This window comes from Scyliorhinus canicula, chromosome 10, assembly GCF_902713615.1.
Source record: "Scyliorhinus canicula chromosome 10, sScyCan1.1, whole genome shotgun sequence".
Lineage (NCBI taxonomy): Eukaryota > Metazoa > Chordata > Chondrichthyes > Carcharhiniformes > Scyliorhinidae > Scyliorhinus > Scyliorhinus canicula.
The window spans coordinates 66,799,788-66,825,627 of record NC_052155.1 but is presented as its reverse complement, the minus strand read 5'-3'; the positions used below and the strand labels follow the sequence as shown (position 1 = coordinate 66,825,627).

At 44.6% G+C, this 25,840-nt stretch overlaps 1 protein-coding gene across 7 annotated transcripts in view; it reads right to left on the bottom strand.

The window, feature by feature from the left end:
- The window catches only part of LOC119972430 (cyclic nucleotide-gated cation channel beta-3-like), a 226,451-nt gene that overhangs the window by 43,677 nt on the left and 156,934 nt on the right, over positions 1-25,840 (bottom strand). For 6 of the 7 annotated variants that reach the window (XM_038809103.1, XM_038809108.1, XM_038809105.1 and 3 more), the window contains 2 exons: positions 18,680-18,798; positions 2,649-2,795 (listed from right to left, as the gene is read on the bottom strand). In XM_038809103.1, coding sequence (XP_038665031.1) covers positions 2,649-2,795; positions 18,680-18,798 — 266 coding nt within the window. Of the gene's footprint in view, positions 1-1,124; positions 1,252-2,648; positions 2,796-18,679; positions 18,799-25,840 lie in introns of those variants that run through there. The other variant, XM_038809109.1, reaches the window with a different exon arrangement.

The following is a 25,840-nucleotide window of genomic DNA, read 5'->3' as shown; positions in this document are numbered from 1 at the left end:
AAAAGTGGACAACAAAATTTGTTTAAGATGGCTGTTGCATATCATTTGATTTGATTTGATTTATTACTGTCACATGTATTAGTATACAATGAAAAGTATTGTTTCTTGCACGCTATGCAGACAACGCATACCGTACATAGGGAATGAAGGAGAGACTACAGAATGTGATGTTACAGTCATAGCTAGGGTGTATAGAAAAGATCAACTTAATACGAGGTAGGTCCATTCCAAAGTCTGATGGCAGCAGGGAAGAAACTGTTCTTAAGTTGGTTGGTACGTGACCTCAGACTTTTGTATCTTTCTCCTGACAGAAGAAGGTGGAAGAGAGGATGTCCGAGGTGGGTGGGGTCCTTAATTATGCTGGCTCCCTTTCTGAGGCAGCGGGAATTATAGATAGAGTCAATGGATGGGAGGCTGGTTTGCGTGATGGACTGGGCTACCTTCACAACCTTTTGTAGTTTCCTGCGGTCTTGGGCAGAGCAGGAACCATACCAAGCTGTGATACAATTCTAAAGAATGCTTTCGATGGTACATCTGTAAAAATTGGTGAGAGTTGTAGCTGACATGCCAAATTTCCTTAGACTTCTGAGAAAGTAGAGTCGTTGGTGGGCTTTCTTCAGTATAGTGTCGGCATGGGGGACTAGGACAGGTTGTTGATAATCTGGACACCTAAAATCTTGAAGCTCTCGACCCTTTCTACTTCGTTCCAAGTAATATAGAAAGGGATATGTTCTCCTCTACGCTTCCTGAAGTCGATGACAATCTCCTTCATTTTGTTGACATTGAGGGAGAGATTATTGTCGTCGCACCAGTTCACCAGATTCTCTATCTCATTCCTGTACTCTGTCTCGTCATTGTTTGAAATCAGACCCACTACGGTGGTGTCATCAGCAAATTTGACAATTGAGTTGGAGGGGCATTTAGCCACGCAGTCAAAGGTGTATAAGGAGTATAGTAGGGGGCTGATGTCACAGCCTTGTGGGTCACCGGTGTTGAGGATGATCATGGAGGAGGTGTTGTTGCCTGTCCTTACTGATTGTGGTCTGTGGGTTGGGAAGTTCAGGATCCAGTCGCAGAGGGAGGAGCCGAGGCTCAGGCCATGGAGTTTGGAGATGGGGTTCGTAGGAATAATGGTGTTGAAGGCTGAGCTGTCGTCAATAAATAGGGGTCTGACATAGGTGTCTTTGTTATCTAGGTGTTCCAGTGCTGAGTGCAAGGCCAGGGAGATAGCTTGCAGCATTTAGCTTCAGACTGTGCTGAAACCAAAGTACAGATGAATAATCACAGCCAATTGTAAAATTCAAATATCCCTTTGTTATGGATGAGCCATCAAAAGAAAGAAGCTTAATTTTACACATCTAAGAACTCTATTATTTATTGCAACAAATATTCCCATTATTTCTGGGCTTGTTCTCTTTTTATCACTTTGAAATTTCCTTTTTTTCTTTAAAGTAACTTCATCTGTCCTTCTGCTTTTCTGTTTTAAGTTGATCCCAATGATGTTATAGTCACTTTTCCTAACTGTTTCTCTGCCCTTATATGAGCTTGTTGCTGCATTTCATTCCTTAGAACTTGTTGAACTAAAAATATGTAATAATAAAGGCATTCATTATAATTTTAGCAACAGTGAGGGAGATTCTAAGGTATCAGCGGAAAGGAAGAAGGAAGTGAAAGTGAAACTTGGGATGAAATTGATCACAGTAGTTGTGCACCATTGTAATTAACCTAATTAGATAACGATGGAAATTATTTTTTTGACATGCAGGCACTGCATGTGCAGGGTGGAACTGAAACGTTTGTCTTTTATTTTGCTGGCATTGAACAGCAGGGACTTCAATTGATCTCCAAGCTGTTGTCGGAGCCTTAAATTCATAACACTGCAAATTACATGGGATTCCACCTCGCCCTTCCCCGTCCCCCACTGCCCCCCGTGTGTTCTCTGGTGGTGGAGACAACCCGCCATTGACCAGCATCCAGCCGCAGTCGATGTGGTTTCCCATTGGTCACGCCCTCTATCGCCGGGGAGCCCACAGGCTGGAAGATTCCATTGACGGGGATGGCTGGGAAATCCCGCCCATGGAATTAGATGCAGGTGGTGTGAAGAGGTGGTATGCAAATGGTGACTAAAAAGTTACCAAAGAAGCACAGAAATAAAGGCAGATGAACTTTTGAGGAGATGCATGATTATCGGGTAGTTGTCTTAAAGATGCACACCTTGTCACATGAAAGAAATTTTGATTTTCTACACCTTGGACCATGCTTATTTATGAATAAGGCTCAAGTATAACAACGTAAATGACCTACGCAAGGTAGAATAGTTAGGATGGCAGTGACAAGCAAGACAAGTCAATAGGTCACATGTAGCTTGTGTATCTGTTGTCTAAAGCACGGCTTGTGATTTGGCCATAAATTAAAATAAAATGGATGATTTCTTATGTGTTTTAGATTTACAAATACATATTTATTTGCAATGAAAGAGGGATGTGGAAAAGTGACCTGTGTTATCCATGACTATGAAGGGGTAATCTCGCCAAACATGGGAACAGTGAGGATCCTAGATCTAGATATGTAAGTGGTGTTTTATTTTTCCAGTTATATATTTCTGCATTAACATATTTATCATCTTATTTGAAGGATTCTTTACTTACTCGGCCTTCTTTTTAAGGATCTTTTGGAAATCTGGATAATTCACCAGAATTTCATTCAGCGTCTTTTTGTTCAAAATGAACAAATCTGTAAATCCACTGGCAATGACATTGGCAGTGCGTCGATTCCCTCCATCTCCTGCCAGGAGACTGCAATAATAAGAGAACCTAATCAATTCCAACTTTGTGCTGCATTCATCACTTATACATTTGTATTGGAATAAATAAACTGTTTATTTTATCAAGCAAATCAAATGTAATGGATTAAAGCAGCAGAATGACTGCAGCCACACGCAAATAACTGACAGCCAGAGTTTTGTTGCAGAGGGCAGCAGCTTTGACAGACTTGAGAAGATCTTTCAACAGTAGAATATACATTTATGTATGAATAAATAGCCAATCCAGATGAAAAATTAATACCACTGAATTAATGCAAAGTTGCCAATACAAGCTGATGCAAGATCATCAAGACTCAATGGAGACAGTGACAAAAACAATCTATTTATAATTGGGCACAGGTACAGGAAATGACTAGTCTGATCAGATGAGGTTTATTCTATGCATTAAAATAGCTGATCAATGTAGTTATTTAGGAGGAGAGCAGAGTTAGTGATAACTCAGATGAACTGGAAGGGAGTAAATTCACTGGTTAGCACTGTTGCTTCACAATGCCAGGATCCCAGGTTCGGTTCCCGGATTGGGTCACTGTCTGTGCGGAGTATGCACGTTCTCCCTGTGTCTGCGTGGGTTTCCTCCGGGTGCTCCGGTTTCCTCCCATAATTCCCGAAGGACGTGCTGTTAGGTAATTTGGACATTCTGAATTCACCCTCAGTGTACCTGAACAGGCACCGGACTGTGGCGACTACGGGATTTTCACAGTAACTTCATTGCAGTGTTAATGTAAACCTACTTGCACCAATAAAGATTATTATTATTACTATTATTCAGTTTAATTTGGTAAATACCTAAATTAAACCTATTTCAGGTGCACGTACAGCACAACATAATCCCCTTAACCTGCAAAATATTTCCTGCTGTTTGTGTTATTGGATTGTTAGTGAGGTGATACTTAAGTCAATGTTTACTTCTGGCATGAGTGATGCAGGTGGGAGCTGAGCTGGAAGGAAGAAACTTCAGATACCTGCAGTGTGCTCCCCAGAAGATTAACCATTGCTGCTGCCTGGGAACTATAAGAGCAGCCAGAGCCACAACCCCCAAGCGGTTGCTCATTCTGACTGCCATGATTGCTGGAAAAGTTGACATAATTGATGCCCCTGACAAATCAATCACCCGTCAGCATTTGTGGGCAGCCTATTGGGCTTGGGAATATCTCTTGGAAGAGCCCTGGAATGGTCCGAAGGCCAGGGAGATGAGGGTGGTGGTGCCTTTAATAACGATTGGTAAAGTATGGCCACCAGATCTACTTAGTAGCAGATCTTGTTCTGCCAGGTTGCAAATGTCCTCTACATCTGATTTGAGAGTGAGACTCCTGAGGTACTGGTGTTCAGACATGTTGGGGAAGCTTATTGGGGCAGCAGGGTAGCATGGTGGTTAGCATAAATGCTTCACAGCTCCAGGGTCCCAGGTTCGATTCCCGGCTGGGTCACTGTCTGTGCGGAGTCTGCACGCCCTCCCCCTGTGTGCGTGGGTTTCCTCCGGGTGCTCCGGTTTCCTCCCACAGTCCAAAGATGTGCGGGTTAGGTGGATTGGCCATGCTAAATTGCCCATAGTGTCCTAATAAAAGTAAGGTAAGGGGGGGTTGTTGGGTTACGGGTATAGGGTGGATACGTGGATTTGAGTAGGGTGATCATGGCTCGGCACAACATTGAGGGCCGAAGGGCCTGTTCTGTGCTGTACTGTTCTATGTTCTATGTTATTGCCTGCCCATGGACACTGTGTGCTGGGGGTGGCCAATTGCAATCTACAGTTCTGTTGCTCAAGCAGAGATGGGTTCTGCAAGCAATAACTCTTACTCTGCGTTGGTGCTGGTCAACTTGGTCCTGATTATTCATCCAAAATAACTTTTCTTCTGAGATAGTCCCTTGGGATTGAGGATGACTTTCTTCCACTCTGGTTCAATTGGATGTATCAGCCATCTCAGGACCAATGTACCTCTGTGGACTCTGCCACATATGGGGCAGGTGGTACAAGAAGGATTGGATAAATGGGTTATTTGGAGAATTGTGAGCTCCCTTCGATGCCTTGACTTTGCTCTGCATGTCCCTGATGAAGTCTCTTGATATGTTTGGTGCCTTGTCAGATAAGCCTTCTCTCCATTTTGGTCAGTCACAGGCCATGGATGTCCATAACATAGAAACATAGAAAATAGGTGCAGGACTAGGCCATTCGGCCCTTCGAGCCTGCACCACCATTCAATATGATCATGCAAGTTCAGTATCCCATCCCACTTTCTCTCCATACCCCTTAATCTCTTTATCCACAAGGGCCATGTCCAGCTCACTCTTGAATATATCCAACAAACTGGCCCCAACAGCTTTCTGTGGTAGAGAATTCCACAAGTTCATAACTTGCTGAGAGAAAAAGTTCTTCCTCATCTCAGTCCTAAATGGCTTATCCCTTATGCGGTGACCCCTAGTTCTGGATGGCCCCAGCATTGGGAACAATTCTTCCCGCATCTAGCCTGTCCAGTCCCATCAGGATTTTATGTGTTTCTATGAGATGCCCGCTCATTCTTCGAAACTCCAGTGAGTACAAGCCCAGTCGATCCAGTCTTTCTTCATATGTCAATCCTGCCATCCAGGGAATTTGTCTGGTGACCCTTTGCTGGACACCCTCAATAGCAACAATGTCCTTTCTCAAACTAGGAGACCAAAACTGCACACAATAGAACAAATAACAATACAGCAGTGGAACAGGTCCTTCGCCCCTCCAAGCCTGTACCGATCATGATACCAACCTTTGCCAAAACCCTCAGCACTTCCTTGTGCCGCATCCCTCTATACCCATCCTATCCATGTGTTTGTCAAGATGCCCTTTGAAAGCCGTTAATGTATCTGCTTCTACAACCCCCCCGACAACGTGTTCCAGACAATCACCACCCTTTGCGTGAAAAACCTGCCTCGCACATGTCCTCTAAACTTTGCCCGTGGACCTTAAATCTATGTCCCCCGGTGACTAACCCCTCCACCCTGGGAAAGAGTGCCTACCCATCACTCTGTCCATGCCCCTCATAATTTTGTAGACCCCTATCAGGTCACCCCTCAACCTCCGTCTTTCTAATGAAAACAGTCCATGTCTATTCAGCCTCTCCACATATCTAATGCCCTCCAGACCAGGCAACATCTCGGTAAACTTCCTCTGCACCCTCTCCAAAACCTCCACATCCTTCTAATAGTCTGGTGACCAAAATTGCGCGCAATATTCCAAGTGCAGCCTCACTGAGATTCTATACAACTGCAGCATGACTTGCCAGCTTTTAAACTCAATGCCACATCCAATGAATGCAAGCATTCCGTATGCTTTCTTGACTACCTTGTCCACTTGTGTTGCCACCTTTAAAGATCTGTGGACCTGCACGCCCAGATCTCTCTGATTTTCTATATTCCTAAGAGTTTTGCCATTTACAGTATATTTCCCCTCTATGTTAGACCTACCAAAATGCTTTACCTTACATTTGTCCAGGTTAAACTCCATTTGCCATTTCTCTGCCCAATTCTCCAACCTACACAGTTCCTGCTGTATCTTCTGACAATTCTTAACACTATCTGCCACTCCACCAACCTTGGTGTCATCCGCGAACTTTCTAATCAGACCGGCTACATTTTCCTCCAAATCGTTTATGTACAAAAATACCCAAACTCTGAGCCAGACACCATCAATGCTCATCAAGGGCAGCACGGTGGCACAGTGGGTTAGCCCTGCTGCCTCACGGCGCCGAGGTTTCAGGTTCGATCCTGGCTCTGGGTCGCTGTCCATGTGGAGTTTGCACATTTTCCCCGTGTTTGTGTGCGTCTTGCCCCCACAACCCAAAGATGTGCAGGCTAGGTGGGTTGGCCACGTTAAATTGCCCCTTAATTGGAAAAAATGAATTGGGTACTCTAAATTTATATAATTTTTTTTTTTAAAATCCTGATTTCAGATTTTATACCCACCAATTAATAAATATTTTTGAGTGCTGCCACAAATGAAATCAATTACTGGAGCTGCAAACGGAGTCAATTACAATGAGAAGTTCTTTGTATCTAACAGAGTTGGTTCCGTCATTAATAGACTATAGTAATGGGCATTGCCTTATAGACTATTCTAAAGATCTTTAATCTAAGTAAGCCAGAGAAGGTATGCATTAATAATGCATTTGAATTTTAAATTGTACTCATATAATTCAGGTTAAATACTTTTTCATGAGATTTTAGCACAGATTTACGTTGCTACACATAATACGTAGAAAAAATTGAATATGACATCAGTTCAGGTTTCAGAAATATGTATTGATGGAAAAAACCTGCATGTGTTGGCCACTTCAAGCTTCTCCCTGGGGCCTGTGCAGCCTGCATAGGTTCTTTATTGGAGAATGTTGTGCGGGTATTCAAAGGGGCTGGTTTAGCTCACTGGGCTAAATTGCTGGCTTTTAAAGCAGACCAAGCAGGCCAGCAGCACGGTTCGATTCCCGTACCAGCCTCTCCGGACAGGCGCCGGAATGTGGCGACTAGGGGCTTTTCACAGTAACTTCATTGAAGCCTACTCGTGACAATAAGCGATTTTCATTTCATTTTTCATGCTGTCTGTCTGTGCCGAATCAGCATAGTCTGACAGGTACATTTGAAGCAGTGGTGTGCGTGGTTGGTTTTAATTCTCTTAACTTTAGAATGTTGAAGTTAATTGGTGTTTAAAATGAGTAAAGGATTTGATGTGCAGGGTATAAAGAAGCTATTTCCTCTGGTGAAGAGAAACCGCAGTGAGTTTTGATCTTTGTTTCACATCAATCTCGGCCTCATCTTGAGGAGCCCAACTTTATAGATATCAGTCTTCAGCAATTCAATTCACGCCATATTCAAGCTCATGCCGATAAGTGGTAAATGACATTTGAGCCATCAAGTACCATTGCAAATAAGACAGAATCTAAACCATCTTCCCTTGACATTCGATAGCATTGCCATTGCTGAATCCCCCACTATCAACACGCTGATGGTTGCCATTGACTAGAAACTTAACTGGACAAGCCATATAAATACTGTGGCCTCAAGAGCAGGTCGGAGGCTAGGAATTCTGCAGTTAATAACTCGCCTTTTGGCTCCCCAAAGTCTGTCCATCATCTGGAAGGCACAAGTCTGGAGTGTGATGGAATACTATTCACTTACTGAATGCAGTTCCAAACACTCAAAAAGCTCAGTATTATCCAGGACAAGGCAGCCCATCTGCCACCTTAAACACCACATGTATGGCAACGGTTCAAGAATGTTGCTCAACTTCGCAAGGACAATTAGGGATGGGCAATAAATGCTAGTGTGGCCAATGACATTCATGTCTCTTGATTGACTTAAATATCTCTTATATTAGTAATCTCTTTGCTTATCTGCCTCAATTTCTTTCAGACCATATTTAAAGTCTATCTCTATAGCCAACCTTTCAGTAATTATTGATTTTGCCTTCTCTGGATCAGCACTGATTCTTATTGTCTGACGATGATTCTGCTTACAACCTCGAGTCATTTTTCTGTTCAAGGAGATTATTTAAATACAAATTGTTGACTACAAGATCATTGCGGCTTGGATTTTAAGCTCCTTGTTGATGGCTTTGAAGGTGGGGGCCCTACAAAGTCCAGTGGGAGACCGACACACCATCTGCCCTGATTTGTCTGAAATTTTAGTTGGTGCATTGGAGCTGCTCCACCCTTGAGCCTAATGAGGACCTTAAATGACCACTTAAGGGTTTCATCCCCCTTCCTCTGCACACCACCTCAAATTCCATCACCCCCAGCAATTCCTCCCAGGCTATTTTCTCCCTTAACCCTCCCTCTTGGCTCTTGAACACAGCATTGCCATTCCCCTCACTCCCCCTCACTGAGTGACAAGCCCAGAAGTATCTGGCCTCCTACGTATGCTGGGTCTGCCTGCAGTCTCAGGAGTGGCCACTGTTCAATCAGATTGGCTGGCAGCACGTTCAGGTGGAAATTTCGCACGAAACAGGGGTGGAAGCTAAAGCAATTAATACTGCGTCCAGAGTTAAATTGCTGTGTGGCAGCTTCCCTCTATTCCAACCTTTTAGCCAGGGAATTGGGCGTGAGGACTGCAAAGCTCCCTATAAACCAACCCTATTATTACATAGCTTTTGGGTGGGATAGGGTGGGTGTATTGTCATTCTTAAGGTATTACAGTCAGGTGGAACAGGATTGATGAACTAGTAGACCTTTTCCTGTTCGTTATTGTTCATATTCAGAAGATATCAATCTCTTCTGCCCTTGACAGAAATTGTTATTTTCATCCCAACACCCAAAATTAAAAGTCAAAGGTCAAAAGTTTACAGCAATTCATCTGAAGACTTAAATTGACTTATGTGTACAAATGGAACACTACACATTTCATAAGTTTTATTCCATTTATGAGGGAGACAAGCAATCCCGAGCTATACTTTGAACAATATTTTAAAAAGTAAAAAATCCCTCAAGATTTACTATCCTCTTATTCAGTGGCAGTTCATAGCGGATTACCTTCACTAGCTTTTGAGCAGGGCATGAGTTATATCCAGGTCTGGCTATGGATCTATTACTGAAGCTGAAAATCTGTTTGGCTCATATATTGTGCCACTGGAATGCCGCCAGCAGCTGGAAATTCCTTGTTTGAATTGCCACCAGTGGCTAAGTTACATTTTAACTTTATGAACATGTTTAAAAATGATAAGGGCTATAGACTGCAAGGCTGGAATTTTGATGCAACTGACTTCTTCTCAAATGTTGCTATAATAAGATTGTAATGGAGCTAAAACCTCATATTATATACTTATGATATATATTCATATCATTATGGCCACTTCCTAAAGTTAAAAAAAATCTGGACAAAGACTTTAAAGTGACTGAAGCCAGGTCTAGCTGTGACTTTCAAACAAAAAGGAACTTTCCTGCAGTATCAAAGAAAGTGACACTTTGATATCCCTGAAGATATGATAATGACATAAAAGGAAGTTATACAAAGACCCAAGCCAGGTATTATTATATGGCAGGTGGTAATTCCTGGGCTGCCAAATCACAAAGGGATGGTTGGACAAACTATCACATTGATTTGCAATATGTATTATTTTTGAGAAGGTTTGTGTACTGAAGTCAGGAGCAAGAATTTTGAACCAAATTTAGGACATTTTAAATATTAAATTTAAACGGTTCTTAAAAAAAAGAAAACCTAAACACACAAGATTACATTTACACATGTAGTAGAAGTTCTTCAAATATTTCTCAGAAGATTTCTGTTTAGTTAAACTCAAAGCTAAAAACCCCTTTTAGGCAACAGTCCTCATAGATTTTCTCTATAAAAATTCCAGTAAAATTACCAGAAACATCCACTGTTGCTACTGGGAGGTATTTTACAGGCTTCTCCCTCTCTCACTCAAGACTGGAAAAACCAAGACTTGTATCAAAACCTTGCTGACACAGCACTTGTTTTCTCTGAGGGTGGCTGGTTCACAGGTCTGCTTTAGTACACATGTTCTTCGGAATTTCAGCTTTAACCACCCATACCTGAGCCTAAATCTAAATCTTTCGCAGTGCTAAAATCCGAATCCCATTCACAATTTGTTCCTTATCCTCTTTGTCAAAAGTTTTGGTAAGGTGTGAATCCTAAATATTCACCTTTCGGTGGGCAGCTCATGTCATTCTTAATGGATTACCTTACGACATCCATCAGAAAGAGGAGGTGGAGATTTAACCATTGTTCCAGTGCGATTCCAGTTGGGCATGCGGCTTCGGGGAATTTCCTATATCTTACAGAAGACGAACATGTTTTCTCACCAGTAAAAAGCAAATGCCTCTGACTTAGGATATGAACATATGATTTAGGAGCTGGGATAGGCTGCTTGGGCCCTCCAACCTCTATGCCCTTTAATACGATGATGGCTGATTTGCTTGTGGCCTCAACTCTACTGTCCTGTCTATCCCCTGTACCCTTTGACTCCCTTGTTAATCTAGGACCTATGTAACTCAGTCTTAAAAATATCAGTGACCCAGCCTTCACTGCTCTCTGGAGCAGAGAATTTCACATATTAAACCCCCTCTGAAAGAAAAGAAAATATCCTCCCCTCCGTCTTAAATGGGAGGTGTAGTTCTGGAGAACCAATGAGAGAACAGAACATCTTGGACTGGGCATTGTGTAATGACAAAGGAATAGTTGGCAATCGAGTTGTGCTAATCCCTTGGGGATGAGTGACCACAGTATGATAGAATTTTTCATCAAATTGGAGAGTAATGTAGTTGAATCTGAGATTAGGGTCCTGAATCGAAATAAAGAAAACTACGATGGTATGAGATACGAGTTGGCTATAATGGATTGAAAAATGTGACTCAAAGGGATGATGGTGGATGAGCGATGACAAACATTCAAAGAACACATGGGTGAACTGCAACAATTGTTTATTTCTGTCTGGTGCAAAAATAAACATGAAATGTGGCCAAACCATGGCTTATCAGGGAAATTAGAGGCAGCATTACATCCAAGGAAGAGGCATAGAAATTGGCCAGAAAAAACAGCAGACATGAGGATTGGGAGCAGTTTAGAATTCTGCCAAGGAGGACAGAGGGATTGAGTAAAGAGGGAAAAATAGAGTGAGAGTAAGCTTGCGAGGAACAGAAAAACTGACTGTAAAAGCTTCTATAGGTATGTGAAGATAAAAAGATTGATAACGGCAAATATAGTGTTAACTTGTACCTCAGCATCCAAAGATATGCAGGTTAGGTGTGGTTATGGGATAGAGTGGGGGAGTGAACTTTGGTAGGGTGACCTTTCCAGGAGTCAATGCAGGCTTGATGGGCCGAATGGCCTCCTTCTGCATTGTAGGGTTTCTATGAAATAGGGGAATGTATAATGTGGAACAAAGAAATGGCTGATCAACTAAATACATACTTTGGTTTGTCTTCACAAAGGAGGACACAAATAATGTACCAAAAATGTTCAGTGGGAGGGAGGAACTGAAGGAAATCAGTATTAGTAGGGCAATGGTATTGGGGAAATTGATAGGATTGAAGGCTGATAAATCCCCAGGGCCTGATAATCTACATCCTGGTGTATTTAAGGAAGTGACCCTAGAAAAAGTAGGTGCATTGCCAGTCATCTTCCAAGATTCAACAGATTCTGGTACAGTTCCTATGGATTGGAAGGTAATAATAATAATAATCTTTATTATTGTCACAAGTAGGCTTACATTAACACTGCAATGAAGTTACTGTGAAAATTCCCCAGTAGCCACACTCTGGCGCCTGTTCGGGTACACAGAGGGAGAATTCAGAATGTCCAAATTACCTAACAGCACATCTTTTGGGACTCGTGGGAGGAACCCGAAGCACCCGGAGAAAACCCACATGGACAAGGGGATAACTTGTAGACTCCGCACAGCCAGTGCCCCAAGCTGGGAATCGAACCTAAGACCCTGGCGTTGTGAAGCAACGGTGCTACCGGGCCGCCCCTAGCTAATGTTAGCTAATGTAACCCCATTATTTAAAAAGGGAGGTAGAGAAAAAAGAGTGAACTATAGACCAGTCAGCTTGACGTCGATCATGAGGAAAATTCTAGCATTTGTTATAAAAGACTTAACAGCAGAGCACTTGGAAAACAGTTGCAGTATCGGACAGATTTACGAAAGGGAAATCATGCTTGACAAATCTACGGGAATTCTTCAGGAAATTCAAGGATTTAATTAGTAGAGCTGATGAGAGGGAGCCAGCGTAAGTGGTCCATTTGGACTTCCAGAAGGCTTTTTCCAAGTTCCCACATACGAGGTTAGCGCGTAAAATTAAAGCACATGGGATTGGGGGTGGTGTATTGAGATGGATAGAAAATTAGTTGGCAGAGAGGAAACAAAGAATAGGAACAAACAGATATTTTTCCAAATGGCAGGCCGTGATTAGTGGGGTACCACAGGGATCAGATCTCGGACCCCAGCGATTCACAATGTGTATCAATGATTTATTTGAGGGAACTAATTGGAATATCCCCAAACCTGCAGATGACACAAAGTTGAGTGGGAAGTGAGCTGTGAGGAGGATGCTTCAGTGTGTTTAGGACAACTTCAGGGAGTGGGCAAATGCTTGGCAGATTCAGTATAATGGGGTAAATATGAGGTGTTCCACTTTGGTAGCAAAATCAGGCAGGCAGATTATTATCTGAATGGCTGTAGATTTGGAGAGGATAATTTGCAATGACACCTGGGTGTTCTTGGATACCAGTCGCTGAAAGTAAGCATGCAGATGCAGCAGATGGTGAAGAAGCCAAATGGTACATTGCCCTTCATTGTGAGAGGATTTGAATACAGGAACTGGGATGTCTTGCTGCAGTTATATAGGGCCTTGGTGAGACCACACCTGGAATATTGTGTGCCATTTTGGTTTCCTTGTCTGAGGAAGAATGTGCTTACTATGAAGGGAGTACAGTGAACATTTACCTAACTGACTCTTGGGATGTCTGGACTGACGTATGAGTAGAGATTGAGTCGATTCGGATTATACTCTGTGGAGTTTAGATGAATGAACGGGATTTCATAGAAACCTGTAAAATTCTAACAGGACTGGAGAGGATAGATGCAGGATGGATGTTCTTGATGGTGTGGGATTCCAGAACCAGAGGTCAAAGTTTGAGGATACGGGGTAGACCATTTAGGACTGAGATGAGGAGAAATCCCATCACCCAGAGAGTGGTGAGCCTGTGGAATTCTCTACCACAGAAAGCAGATGAGGCAAGTATGTTATCAAGAAGGAGCTATATATAGTTCTTGGGGCTAAAAGAATCAAAGGATATGAGGGAAAGCGGTAACAGGTTACTGAGTTGGATGATCAGCTACGATCATAATGAATGGCAGAGCAGGCTCAAAGGGCTGAATGGTCTGCTCTTCCTTCAATTTTCTATGTTTCTATGTTAGTCTCTTCCATAAAGGGGATCACCCTCTCAGTGTCCACCCTGTCAAGTCCTTTAGGACCTTATATGATTCATTAAGATCACCTCTTATTCTTCTGAACTCCAAAGGATGCAGGCCTAACCTATCCAAACATTCCCCATTACATAAACCCTTCATCCCAGGAAACAGCTGTGAATCTTCTCTGAACTGCTACTGATGCAATTATGTTAAGCAAGGGAGATATTAGGTAATTGGGTCCAGAAATGAGACCCCAACACAATAGATAATTTAGGGGGTAATTGGACTGAGGGAAAAAAACCTGCTAGCAGAGGCCGAGGGATAAGCTTACACCTGGACAAGTTACGTTGTCCCATTGAGACTTAACGTTAATGGGAATACACAGGAGGGCCCAGTTCAGCAAGGGTGATTCACTCCAAATCCATTGGGCGGGATTCTCCGACACCCCCGCCAGGTCGGAGAATCGCCGGGGGGGGGGGGGGGGGGGGGGGGGGGGGGGGGGCGGTGTGAATCCCGCCCCCGTCGGCTGCCAAATTCTCCAGCATGGGCGCCGCGCCGATTGCCGGCCACTGGCAGTGCCCCCCCCCCCCCGGCGTTTCGCTGGCCCGTGATGAGCTGGGTGGCGCCCGATTTCAGCCAGTCCCACCGGCATATGTTACACCAGGTATTTGCCGGCAGGACCTGGCTGCGCGAGTGGCCTCCGGGGTCCTTGGGGTGGGGCACGGGGGGGGGGGGGGGGGATCTGGCCCCAGGGGGTGCCCCCACGGTGGTCTGGCCCGCAATCGGGGCCCACTGATCCGCAGGCGGGCCTGTGCCGTGGGGGCACTCTATTGTTCCGTGTCGGCCGCTGTGGTCCTCCACGATGGCCGACGGGGAGATGACCCCCCCCATGAATGTGCTGGGATGACGGCAGCACACGTTGGCGCTCCTGCGCATGCGCCAACTCGCGCCGGCCGGAGGAGGCCCTTCGGCGTCGGTTGACGTGGTGCCAAACCCCTTCCCCGCCAGCTGGCGTGGTGCAAACAACTCCGGGGCCGGCCTAGCCCCTGAAGGTATGGAGGATTCCGCACCTTTGGGACGGACCGACGCCGGAGTGGTTCACGCTACTTCTCAGCAAGACCCCCCGCCCCACCGGGTAGGGGAGAATCCCACCCATTGTCTTTTGGGACAATCCTGTCTGACCAGTTATTACCCCTTTACAGAGTCTCATGGCCTCTTTGCCCGTCAATGGCAGGTTGGTTGCTTATCAATAGCATGGTCTTTTGTTTAAACAGGAGTGGGAAATCAAGCAGCCAAGATAACGCTGGTGGGTTTGAGTCTGGGCACCTCAGGAGAGGGAGCGTTTGTTTGAGGGGCTGAGCGGAGCTCAGAGAGAGAGAGAGAGAGGAGAGAAGGAGTATTGTTTTGAACAGTTACAGGTGAGAAGGCTTTGGAAATCGACCAAGAAGGTCATAAAAGTTGCCACCGATGCAGGCTTTGGAAAAAGGGTTCAGAACAAATGTCCCTACCAGGAGAGAAATTGCGACATAAATCCAAGTATTGCCTTTGTCTGCCTGTGAAAGTGGCATGAGAGCTGCAGTTCTGTTACAGTGTTGTTTAATACGATCCAGCGTGTTAAGGTTAAGAAACTGAATGACATCTGTTAATGTTAGGGTTGAAGTTTAAATATTGTTCTTTTTTCTTTTAATAAAGTTTGTTTATAAAATAATGAAGCCATATTTCTTATACTATCACTCCTGGAACAAATCAATCTTTCCATACCACCGTAAAACTTTAAAAAGTTATGGCTCTGGTTCAGCCTCTTAGCCAATGCTGAGAGCTGACCAGCTGTCCTTAATTATTAGACAGGTGCAATTATACCAATTCGTAACTAGGGAGACCAAAATTGTACATAGTACTCCAGATATGTCCTCACCATCATGCTATACAACTGTAATAAGACTTCCCTACTTTTATTCTCCATTCCCCTTGCAATAAACAATAACAGTCCATTTACCTTCTTAATCACTTGCTAAACTTGCATAACAATTTTTTGTCACTAATTTACCAGAACACATAAATCCCAATGCACAGCAGTGTTGTCCAATCTTTCTCAATTTAAATAGTGTGGTGCGGTAGCACAGTAGTTAGCACTGTTGGTTCACAGTTCCAGGGACCCAGGTTCGATTCCCGGCTTGGGTCACTGTCTGTGCGGAGTCTGCATGTTCTCCCCGTGTCTGCATGGGTTTCCTCCGGGTGCTCCGGTTTCCTCTCATAAGTCCCAAAAGATGTGCTTGTTAAGTAATTTGGACATTATGAATTCTCCCTCAGTGTACCTAAACAGGTGCCGGAGTGTGGCGACTAGGGGCTTTTCACAGTAACTTCATTGCAGTGATAATGTAAGCCTATTTGTGATACTAATAAAGATTATCATAATACATTTGTATTCTACCTGCCAAAGTGGACAGGTTCACATTTTCCGACATTATATTCCATCTGACATTGTTTGTTCACTCACAACCTATTCACATCCTTTCGCAAGCTCCATATGATCTTTTCACAACTTACTCTCTGATCTATCTTTGAGTCATCAACAAATTTAGCAATCATACATTTGGTCACTTCATCCAGGTCATTGATATAAACTGTAAATGGTTGAGCCCGCAGCACTGACCTCTGTGGCACTCCATTCGTTACAGCTTGTCAACCTGAAAATTATCCATTTATCTACAGTCTCTGCTTCTTGTTTGCTAATCAACCTTCTATCCATGCTCATACTCCCTACACCATGATCTCCTATTTTGTGTAGCAACTTTTGTAGTAACATCTTATCAAATGCTTCTGGAAATCCAAATATACCACATCAGCAGGTTCCCCTTTCTCCGCATAGCTTGTTACTTCATCAATGAAACATGATTTCCCTTTCATGGAACTTGCGGTGGCGGCCATGGAGGAGTAGGTCGCACATTTAATAGCTCCCGCCTGTGACGGACTTTTGGGCATTTATCTCCCATTTTTTTCTGGATTTTATTGGATGAATCGGTGGAAAGTGAGACAGTGAGGAGAAGTCCCCCTCCAGTGCATGGAGAATTGGACCAAACGTGGCCACGTGAGAAGACAATGTTTTACAAGAAAGACGTGAGCAGAGCCGGCAACGCGGGGAGACATGGCTGGATGGTGGGTTCCGGAGATGGCAAAGGGCAGGAATTAGGAGGATATGGGATCTATTTATAGACAGGAGCTTCCCCAGCTTGAAAGCCTTGGAGGATAAATTTGAATTGCCAGCAGGGAATTGGTTTAGGTATCTGCAGGGATGAGACTTTTTGAGAAGACAGCTTCTGGCCTTCCCGCTGTTGCCACAATGGGGTATACAGGACAGAGTAGTCTCCAGGACATGGGTGGGAGAGGGGAAGGTATCAGACATCTACCAAGAACTTATGGAATCGGAGAAAACTCCGGTGGGGGAGCTAAAGGGCAAGTGGGAAGACGAGCTGGGGGAAGAGATAGAGGTGGGTCTGTGACTGGATGCCCTAAGCAGATTAACACAACATCATCATGTGCCAGGCTTAGCCTGATACAATTCAAGGTAGTCCACCGGGGACACATGACGGTTGCCCGGATGAGCAAGTTTTTTGGGGTAGAGGACAGGTGGGGTGCAGGGGAAGTCCAGAAAATCATGTCCACCTGTTTTGGGCATGCCCGGATCTCAGAGGGTTTTGGCAGGGTTTCGCTAAGGCGATATCCACGGTACTCAAAACACGGGTGGTGCCGAGTCTGGAGATGGCGATCTTTGGAGTGTTGGAAGAGCCAGGAGTTCAGGGGGTGAAAGAAGCTGACGTCTTGGCCTTTGCCTCCCTGGTAGCCCGGAGACGAACCTTATTAATGTGGAGGGTCCCGAAGCCCTTGAGTGTAGAGGCCTGGGTAAGTGACGTGGCTGGCTTTATTAGTCTCAAAAAAATAAAGTTTGCCTTAAGAGGGTCAATGGTAGAGTTCACCCGGAGGTGGCAGCCGTTTGTCGACTTTCTCGGGGAAAATTTAAATGTCGGCGGAAGCAGAATTCCAAAAAAAGTTGGGGGGGGGGGGGGGGGGGGGGAGGGGGTGGAGGGCCAGACTGTTGTTTTATTGTTGGGTAGGGTGAAGGTTGTGATGGGGTGGAAATGTTTATTGTGCCATGTTTATGTCGCTGTTATTATTATTATTATAAAAATTGTAAATACCCTAATAAAAAATATTTTACAAAATGATTTCCCTTTCATGAAATAATGTTGACTCTGACTGATTGCATTGAAATTTTCGAAGTGCCCTGTTATCCTTCCCCCTTCATGTACTATGAGCATGCTGGTGCCTAGGAACGTTTATTGGATTGGTCCACGATTATGCTTGGCAAAGTACAGCAGTGGTTTGCAGCTGCCTTTTACAGTATGGCTGACCAGGAAACACACCCGTTCTTGCCACCTGCCATCAGATATATCAGAAGGAGTTATAGGCTGATGATCACCCTATTTGGTCACATTATCAATGGACCCTGCATAGCCACCAAGTGCTGAAGTGGGACTTGAACCCAGAGCTTCTGGTCCGGAGATAAGAATTCTACTGTTGTGCCAGCTCTGTTGAAGCTTCCTGAATAATAGATTCCAGAATTTTCCCTCTCACTTATGTAAGGCTAACTGGCCTGTCGTTTCTTGCTTCCTGTCGGCCTCCTTTCTTGAATACAGCGGTTACATTTGCTCTGTGATTGATATTGGCCATTGTGAAGGATACAACCACAGGATCATCCTATTTCCCTTCAAAATTGGCCCAAAAGTCTTCCCAGAAATTTTACATCAATATGTTTAAATGCCATTGGTTTCCTATTATGTAATCTTCAAATACATTTCAAATAACTCCTCATAACCTTTTGGGTATAATTGTTTTGATATTATTACAAATATGTATTTATTATACATTCATTAGTACTAATTAATTCCATTCCTAAACCACAACATTACCTGATTTCTCCAAATACTGATCCACACTTCAAGGTAACCAGAACCTTTTTGTCATCAGCTCCACCAAGCACTTGAACCTGTCCTGCCTTGATGATGTACATTTCCTTGCCTATATCTCCCTGAAATGTAAAACATGAGGTTAAGGGTCATTTAATATTGTCACATTTAGTGTCTCATTCTCTCATATCAAAGTCCTGAAACTGGATGGGTCAGGCTTGGCACTAAGTTCTCTGAGTCAAAGGTTTGTGGATTGAAACTTGATTTCAGATCCCGAGCACATAATCCTGGCTGACAGTTCAGTGTAGTTTTGAGAAAAAGTTACATTGTTAGGGGTACTGCAACCCTATCTGCTTGTACAGATCCTATGGAACACACTTGAAGAAGACCTGGGTATTCCAATCTCACTATCTTAATTGGTTATTTAACTTATTGCTGTTTTGGGGACATTGCTATTGTTATGAACCCCATTGATGTTCAATGCAAGAGCATTACAAATCCTAGAAGGGAAACTTGGAATGCCGGTTCTTTTTTAAATTAAAATATTTTTACTCTCCATTTTCACATTTTCTTCAGAATTTACACCCCACCAACAAACAGTAAACGGTAATGAATACAATGTCAGTCCCCTTATCAACAACAATGATCCCATCCTCCCACTACCACCCAAACAACAACCCGTCTGACAATATAAGCATCAAATAAAACAAAACCCCCCAAGATGGGAAAAAAAAGGAAAATAGGAAAAGGAATCAAGAATTGCCCATGGTCACCATTGACATCTATAGTCCACCCCCAACGCCCCCCCCCCCCCCAATATTCAATGCCATCTAATCCCCGAAAGAGCACCATGAATAACACCCATAAATTTTAGACTCCCCCACCCCTCCTCCCCGACCCCTCCCCTCCACTTCCTCTTGTTCACTGGCCGACTTAAACCGGTCAGCGTGGAGGCCCCCGCACGGGTCTCCTTCCCCCTTGCCCGGTCCCAGGAAAACCACTTCCTCACTCCCGTTCACTGGCCAGCTTAAACCGGTCAGCATGGAGGCCCCTGCCCGGGTCTCCTTCCCCCTTGCCCGGTCCCAGGAAAACCAAGAAATCCCCTTTAGCACACAACCCCAACATACACACCCAAGCCCCAAAGAACCATCATTGCAAATGAAAGTCCCATCTCTTCCCTTGTCCAAATATATACAGCGTCGACTCATTTAGTACATACACAAACACGCAGTGAAAAAATAAAGTTACATGAGGCTACATCGGTACACAACCATTTCTCAATTCTGCCACAGTCCTTCTGCCTTCGCAAACTGCTCCGCTACTTCCGCCGTCCCAAAATAAAAGTCCTTGGATTTGTAGGTCACCCTCAATTTAGCTGGATACACGATGCCACACTGCACCTTGCTGATGTACAGTGCCTTCTTCACCTGGCTGAAGGCAGCCCACCTCCTTGCCAGCTCCACCGTAAAGTCCTGGTATAGACGTATACCAGTTCCAGACCACTGCACCTCCCGCTTCAATTTTACCCAGCACAGGACTTTCTCCTTCACGCTATACCTACAGAAACACAGAGTTACTACTCTTGGCGGCTCACTCGCCTTTGGTATAGACCTCCATGACCGATGAGCCTGATCCAGTTCATATCGGGAGGGTCCGTCCCCCTCCCCAGTAGCTTCGCCAACATTGTGGCAAAATACTCTGTTGGCCTCGGGCCTTCCACTCCTTCGAGCAGACCCACAATTCTCAGATTCTGTTGCCTGGATCTGTTTTCCAGGTCTTCCATTTTGGCTCGCAGACTCTTGTTGGTCTCTATCACCTTCCATAACTCCTTCCCCATCGAGGTGAGTTGATCACTGTGCTGCGATAATGCCTCTTCCACTTCCTTCAGTGTCTCACCTTGCTCCCGCACCTCTGCCACTGCGCTTGATACCGCCGCCCTCACCAGGTCAATTGCCTCCTCCACCAGCACTTTCAATACCGCCCCCATCTCCATCTTCATCGCTTCCATGTGGTTTGTGAATTGTTTTTAAGTTCTACAGCCATCACCTTGGTAATTTCTTCTGCTGTGTGCGATGCAGCCTCCCTTGGTGCTCTAGCCTCCGCTTCCCTTGCCGTTCCTGCGCTGACATTTTCTTTCCCCGGCGGATTTCCGTTAACCCCATTTTTCACGGCTATTTTTCTCCCAAATTTGGACATTTCTCCTCCTTGTGCATTCTTACAGCTTTTTCAGCCTCTGTTGCCCCTGGGACCGGGTGTTAAAACTCTGAAATTCCTATTCCCGAGCGGGAGCCCTCCAGTGGGCGGCTGCCTCTCGCCCGCCACCACCGGAAGTTGGAATGCCGGTCTTAACAGTTTATTTTTCTGATTTGGGAAAAATGTGCATAAAAAGATAAAACCCATTGAGGAAAGGGGTCTTGTTGTGAACATTCAATTAGCAAAATGTTAATTCATCTTTAAAATACAAGAAAAACAACAGTAAAGAACAACATTTACAATGAACTACAATAATGGTTACCTAGACAGTGTAGTTGCATTACCACCCCCACCAATCTAATCTACCTACTTTCCTAAACTCAGAGAATAAAGAATACACCTCCCCAAAACAACATTCCATAGGTTTTAATACTGTGAGCCAAATCCAGAAAATAATTACCACACTGGTCCTGTAGTTTTCTTTTGGGGACCCTTCTGTCTAGTTTAGAGCAGAACATCTGGGGTCAAACACAGACTTCTTCTGCTAATTGCACAACAGCCTGATTCTCTCTGAGAGAAAGAAAACTGGGTGTGGCGATGACCTAGGACACAAGACGCGAGACTCCACATTCCTGAACAAAGTATCGGTTTCACCCTGCTACTAGTCTAATCTGCATCTCAAAAGCCCTCATGCAGCCAAATACCTAGCAGTTTGTTTTTTAACTCAATTCTTTACTTTTCATTTCATTCCACACATTGGCTGCCAAGTTTGAGTATAAGAATGGGCAACATGATGGCACAGTGGTTAGCACTGCTGTCTCAGAGTGACAGGGAACTGGGTTTGATTCCAGCCTTGGGCGGTTGTCTTGTGTGGAGTTTGCACTTCTTCCCCATGTCTGTGTGGGTTTCCTCTGGATGCTCCTGTTTCCTCTCACGGTGCAAAGATGTCCAAGTTAGGTGGATTGGACATGCCTAAATCTAAAGGTTAGCTGGGGTTGTGGGGTTCCGGGGAGAGGATGGAGGAATTGGGCTTTGGTAAAGTACTCTTCCAGAGGGGTGGTGTAGACCCGATGGGTTGAACGTCCTCCTTCGGCACTGTAGGAACCCTACGGTTCCTTCGAAGCAGCGATTAGTTGACCATGAAGCATTTTCATGCATCTTGATGAAGTGAAAGTTGCCATATTATTGCAAGTATATAATTTCTCAAACTCCATCAATAACCTCATTAGCCAATAAAATGTTTCTAAATACATAAAAAATGCAGAGAAATAAAGCATTTAATTCCACAGTAATATCACCGAGTATAAATAGAAGCACAATGAGCTTTCTACATGGAGTAATAGCTTGAGCTCTATACAATATAAATGTAAAGTGAGAAAGGTTTAACATGTCATCCAGCTTTGGAATATTTGGTTTATGCAAGGTTGCTTTCGTTAGGACTTCAATCCAACATTAATATGCAAATTAAGCCTCAAGGCTGCATCTGAATAATGGAATTAACTCCCAGCTGTGGGTCATTCAACCTCGATATATAACTGTTACAAAGCCATTAGCATGTAGTCCAGGCAGCTTGCGGGCTAATAGACAATTTAAGGCTGTGGTTTGCGGCTTGAGGACAGAAAGCTGGACTTTGCTGATTGTGCGGAGAATCCAATGGCAGGGGCATATCAGGATTGGACAGATACAGAGATGGGTTTTGGGACTTCCTTGGCAATTATTCCATGCAGACCCAATCAATGGCCAGCAGATGGGCAAGCCGGCAAATCGTGTGTGGCAGGCAGGCTCTATTTTTATGGGGAGCCTGCTGCCTGGTGGTAGGCTGCAGTCACAGAGCCCATTGCAATGGAGAACAAGGGAGATTACAGAGAGATGGCGGCAGTGCCAGGGAGGATTGTGTAACATATCCCTGGACATGCTCCCGCAGACAGCAAGGGAAGACTTAGGTTTCCAACTGATAGGAGGAGGAGGCCACCAAACCTCACGAAGAAAGGATAATTAGAATAAAACGGAAATGCTAGAAAAACTCAGCTCGTCTGGCAGCATCTATGGAGAGAGAAACAGATAATGGGAGTGATCCCAACTCGGGAAGGGGCCATACTGGACCTGGTATTGGGGAAGGATCCAGGCCAGGTGGTTGAAGTTTCAGTCGGTGATTACTTTGGGAATAGCGATCACAATTCCGTAAGTTTTAGAATACTCATGGACAAAGACGAGAGTGGTCCTAAAGGAAGAGTGCTAAATTGGGGAAAGGCCAAGTATAACAAAATTCGGCAGGAGCTAGGGAATGTGGATTGGAAGCAGCTGTTTCAGGGTAAATCCACATTTGAAATGTGGGAGTCTTTTAAGGAAAGGTTGATTAGAGTGCAGGACAGGCATGTCCCTGTGAAAATGAGGGATAGAAATGGCAAGATCAGGGAACTATGGATGACGGGTGGATTTGTGAGACTAGCTAAGATGAAAAAGGAAGCATGCATAAGATCTAGGCGACTTAAAACTGATGAAGCTTTGGAGGAATATTGGGAAAGTAGGACAAATCTCAAACGCGAAATAAAGAGGGCTAAAAGGGGTCATGAAATATCTTTGGCTAACGGGGTTAAGGAAAATCCCAAAGCCTTTTATTCGTATATAAGGAGAAAGAGGGTAACTAGAGAAAGGATTGGCCCACTCAAAGACAAAAGAGGGAATTTATGCGTGGAGTCAGAGGAAATGGGTGAGATTCTTAATGAGTACTTTGCATCGATATTCACCAAGGAGAGGGACATGACGGATGTTGAGGCTGGGGATGGATGTTTAATTACTCTAGGTCAACTCGGCATAAGGAAGGGGGAAGTTTTGGGTATTCTAAAAGTCATTAAGGTGGACAAGTCCCAGGTCTGGATGGGATCTATCCCAGGTTACTGAGGGAAGCGAGGGACGAAATAGCTAGGGCCTTAACAGATATCTTTGCAGTATCCTTGAGCATGGGTGAGGTCCCGGAGGACTGGAGAATTGCTAATGTTGTCCCTTTATTTAAAAAGGATAGCAGGGATAATCCAGGGAATTATAGACCTGTGAGCTTGACGTCAGTGGTAGGCAAATTGTTGGAGAAGATACTGAGGGATAGGATCTATTCACATTTGGAAGAAAATAGACTTATCAGTGATAGGCAGCATGGTTTTGTGCAGGGAAGGTCATGTCTTACAAACCTAATAGAATTCTTTGAGGAAGTGACAAAGTTAATTGATGAGGGAATTGATCATCTACAGGGCTGTAGATGTCATATACATGGACTTCAGTAAGGCGTTTGATAAAGTTTCCCATGGCAGGTTGATGGAAAAAGTGAAGTCGTGTAGGGTTCAGTGTGTACTAGCTAGATGGATAAAGAACTGGCTGGGCAACAGGAGACAGAGAGTAGTGGTGGAAGAGAGTGTCTCAAAATGGAGAAAGGTGACTAGTGGTGTTCCACAGGGATCCGTGCTCGGACCACTGTTGTTTGTGATATACGTAAATGATCTGGACGAAGGTATGGGTGGTCTGATTAGCAAGTTTGCAGATGATACTAAGATTGGTGGAGTTGCACATAGCGAGGGGGACTGTCAGAGAATACAGCAAAATATAGATAGATTGGAGAGTTGGGCAGAGAAATGGCAGACGGAGTTCAATCCAGGCAAATGCGAGGTGATGCATTTTGGAAGATCTAATTCAAGAGCGGACTATACGGTCAATGGAAGAGTCCTGGGGAAAATTGATGTACAGAGTGATCTGGGAGTTCAGGTCCATTGTACCCTGAAGGTGGCAACGCAGGTCAATAGAGTGGTCAAGAAGGCATACAGCATGCTTGCCTTCATCGGACGGGGTATTGAGTACAAGAGTCGGCAGGTCATGTTACAGTTGTATATCCAGGGATCACCCTGGAGCTGTGAAGCAACTGTGCTAACCACTATGCCACCGTGCTGCCCTCACATTGTGTGCCGAAGCGCCTGTACTGTTCTATGTTCTACCTGGTTGGTCTGAAAGAGCGTCAACGGCCACATGTGTACAGTCGATTACCCCATACCCCTGGGGAAATAAAGCTATGGCCTTGCAGCTTACCACCCTTTCATCCCGATTGTACTGATTTGTGGCAAACATGATTGCTATAACCCACAAGTGCCATATGGGGTGGGAACAAGTAACTTTCCCATGAACCTTGAAGAATATGAGCTTCCCCGTTAAAGGGGTGGGGGACCTCTAAACAATGTATAGATGTAAGGTATATAAAGCCAACCCATTAGGCACTGGCAAGGCAGAGCCAGCTGGGATCTACTGTGCTGTATATAATAGTTATTGTAAATAAACTAAGTTTCTTTGAACCGGCTGGACCCTCCCCGCCAGCGTCAGGGGGAGCATGTCCCATCTGCGGAAGTCTCTTTTCATTTGATTGACCGCTTTGCCCAGATTTAACTTGTGAAGCTGCCCCCAATCCTTAGCCACTTGAATCTGCAGATATCTAAAACACCGATCAGCCACTTTAAAAGGTAACTCCCTCAGTCTCCTTTCCTGCCCCCGTGCCTGGATCATGAACATCTTGCTCTGTTCCCATATTTAACTTGTAACCTGAATATTGTCCAAATTCTCCGAGTACCTCCATGATTTCGGCCATCCCCCCCACCGGGTCTGTGACATAGAGCAGCAATTCGTCCGCAAAGAGAGAGACCCTGTGCTCCATCACCCACCCCCTCCACTATCCCCCGCCAGGCATTCGATGATCTAATGGCCATCGCTAAGGGCTCTATTGCCAGGGCAAACAGTAATGGGGAGAGCGGGCATCCCTGCCTTGTCCCCCTACAGAGACCAGAGTATTCTGACCGGACTCGGTTGGTTCTTACATTTGCCACCGGTGCCTGATATAACAGCCGGACCCAATCCACAAATCCCTGCCCGAACCCAAACCTGCCTAAAATATCCCATAGGTACTCCCACTCCACCCAGTCGAAAGCCTTCTCTGCATCC